At 45.6% G+C, this 1,973-nt stretch overlaps 1 protein-coding gene across 1 annotated transcript; it reads left to right on the plus strand.

The window, feature by feature from the left end:
- The first annotated feature begins 202 nt into the window (after positions 1-202).
- Positions 203-1,610, plus strand: LOC133710740 (phosphoenolpyruvate carboxylase kinase 1-like). Its single transcript, XM_062136877.1, has 2 exons — positions 203-1,040; positions 1,312-1,610. The coding sequence occupies exons 1-2, from the start codon at positions 266-268 to the stop codon at positions 1,359-1,361; spliced, it is 825 nt and encodes a 274-aa protein (XP_061992861.1). The 5' UTR covers positions 203-265; the 3' UTR covers positions 1,362-1,610.
- The last annotated feature ends 363 nt before the right edge of the window (positions 1,611-1,973 follow it).

Genomic DNA, 1,973 nt, shown 5'->3' on the forward strand with positions numbered 1-1,973 from the left:
CAGTACGGAAATCACGTTCTACTTTTCCTCCACTGATAAGGGCATTCCCGTAATTCCAAACCCCCCAAGCCGGTTGATTCCCTTCGTATCTGCAGCCGTTAGATTCGACATTTCACACGTGGCGCTCGTAGACTGGACGACACTATTTGAGAATCGGATATTCCCCTAAAAATTCCCCCAAGATCTTGGCTCTTAAATAGTCTTACCGGACCAACCAAACCCTTTGACTCCACACAACACAAGAAATCAGTTTTGTTTTCCACTCATGAGTGAGCAACTCAAACGAGACTACCAAATATGCGACGAGATCGGCCGGGGTCGATTCGGCGTCGTTTTCAAGGCCGTCAAGAACGGCGACGTCTTCGCCGTCAAGTCCATCGACAAGCGCCTGGCCTCCGGCGACTCCCTGGACGCTCAGTGTCTGTTAACCGAGCCGAAGATCCTCCGGTTGGTGGCTCTCCACCCCAACGTGATCGGCCTCCACGGGTTTTACGAGGACGAAGACCATCTCCACATGGTCCTCGACATGTGTGACGCGCCGGATCTGTTTCGACGCGTCACCCTCAGGTTATTTGCTGAGCCGGAGGCCGCCTCGGTAATGTCACAGCTCATGCAGGCTGTGGCGCACTGTCACCGGCTCGGCGTGGCCCACCGCGATATCAAGCCGGATAACGTGCTGTTCGACGGCTGGGACCGGCTCCTCCTAGCTGACTTTGGATCGGCGGAGACGTTTGGCGAGGGGGAGCTGATGAGCGGCGTGGTCGGGACGCCGTACTACGTGGCGCCGGAGGTCCTTGCCGGGAGGGAGTACGGGGAGAAGGTGGACGTCTGGAGCGCCGGCGTGGTTTTGTACATAATGCTGGCCGGTTTCCCCCCGTTTTACGGCGAGTCTGCGGCGGAGATCTTTGAGGTTGTGCGGAGGGCGAATTTGAGGTTTCCGGCGAGGGTTTTCCACTCTGTCTCGCCGTCTGTGAAGGAGTTGTTGAGGAGGATGCTCTGTAAGGACGTTTCTAGAAGATTCTCGGCTGAGCAAGTCCTCAGTAAGTAGTTCATTTCTTTTTCACGGGTGAATCTTTCCGGTCTTTCATGAGAGACAAGAGGAAGAACATGGTGGTCGGTAGGAGGAATTCAGTTTTCAAAAATCTGGTTGATAATATAATAGACTGATAAACAAAGCTATAATAGTTTATTTAATCTTTGAAAAAAAAAAAAAAAAAAACTATTTACGAAATAATTAGTCTTAGATTTTGGATTTGAAAATGGAAGAATACCAAACTTATCTGATGTAGGATTGTTTGTTTGGGTATACAGGACACCCATGGATTACAAGTGGGGGAGGGGCCAGATCGAGCTGTGACTGATCATTAAGCCTGAAGCATCTAAATTACGTTTCTAATTAAGCCTAATTATCTTACTTATAAGATATCATATATATATATATATATATATAAAGCTCCTGATGTAAATATATGTGTAATGGACTAATGGTGATGGAAGAAACGAGAGCATTTGTAGTTGCTTTCTCGGAAAAGTAAGCGAATTTTTATTATCGACGCTTGGCTTGTATTGGTGGTCGGAGATGTGTAATGAAAGCGGCGGAGTTTCCTATATATATAGTTTGGAGTTATTATTTAGCTGTTGAAATCTTTGGATTCTAACAGATGTTGATAATGTATGTCTCGCTATCGTGATCAAGAGCAAAGGTAAACCTATCAACTATAGCATTTGATAGCAACAATATGTCATTTGATGATGGATATATGATGGGATCATGGTACCAATAGTCTAGTCCATGTAGATCCTTGAAAGGGAACCCATGTCGAAGTTGGCTAGAATATTGATTTAGAGCATCTTTAGCAATGCTAGTCATTTTTAAGTTAAATTTTAGCCAAAATAGCTAAAAAGTCATTTTAGCTAGTCATTTTAGCTAGTCACTTTAGAAATACGTCTGTATCAATGCTATCTATTTTAGC

This window comes from Rosa rugosa, chromosome 5 (assembly GCF_958449725.1).
Source record: "Rosa rugosa chromosome 5, drRosRugo1.1, whole genome shotgun sequence".
In the NCBI taxonomy this organism is placed as follows: Eukaryota; Viridiplantae; Streptophyta; class Magnoliopsida; order Rosales; family Rosaceae; genus Rosa; species Rosa rugosa.

What these genes read in the sequence shown, in the direction of transcription:
- LOC133710740 (XM_062136877.1), top strand. Translation starts at nt 266, where the DNA reads ATGAGTGAGCAACTCAAACGAGACTACCAAATATGCGACGAGATCGGC. An exon ending in CTCGGCTGAGCAAGTCCTCA is followed by an intron (nt 1,041 to 1,311) that starts GTAAGTAGTTCA and finishes TTGGGTATACAG; the next exon opens with GACACCCATGGATTACAAGT.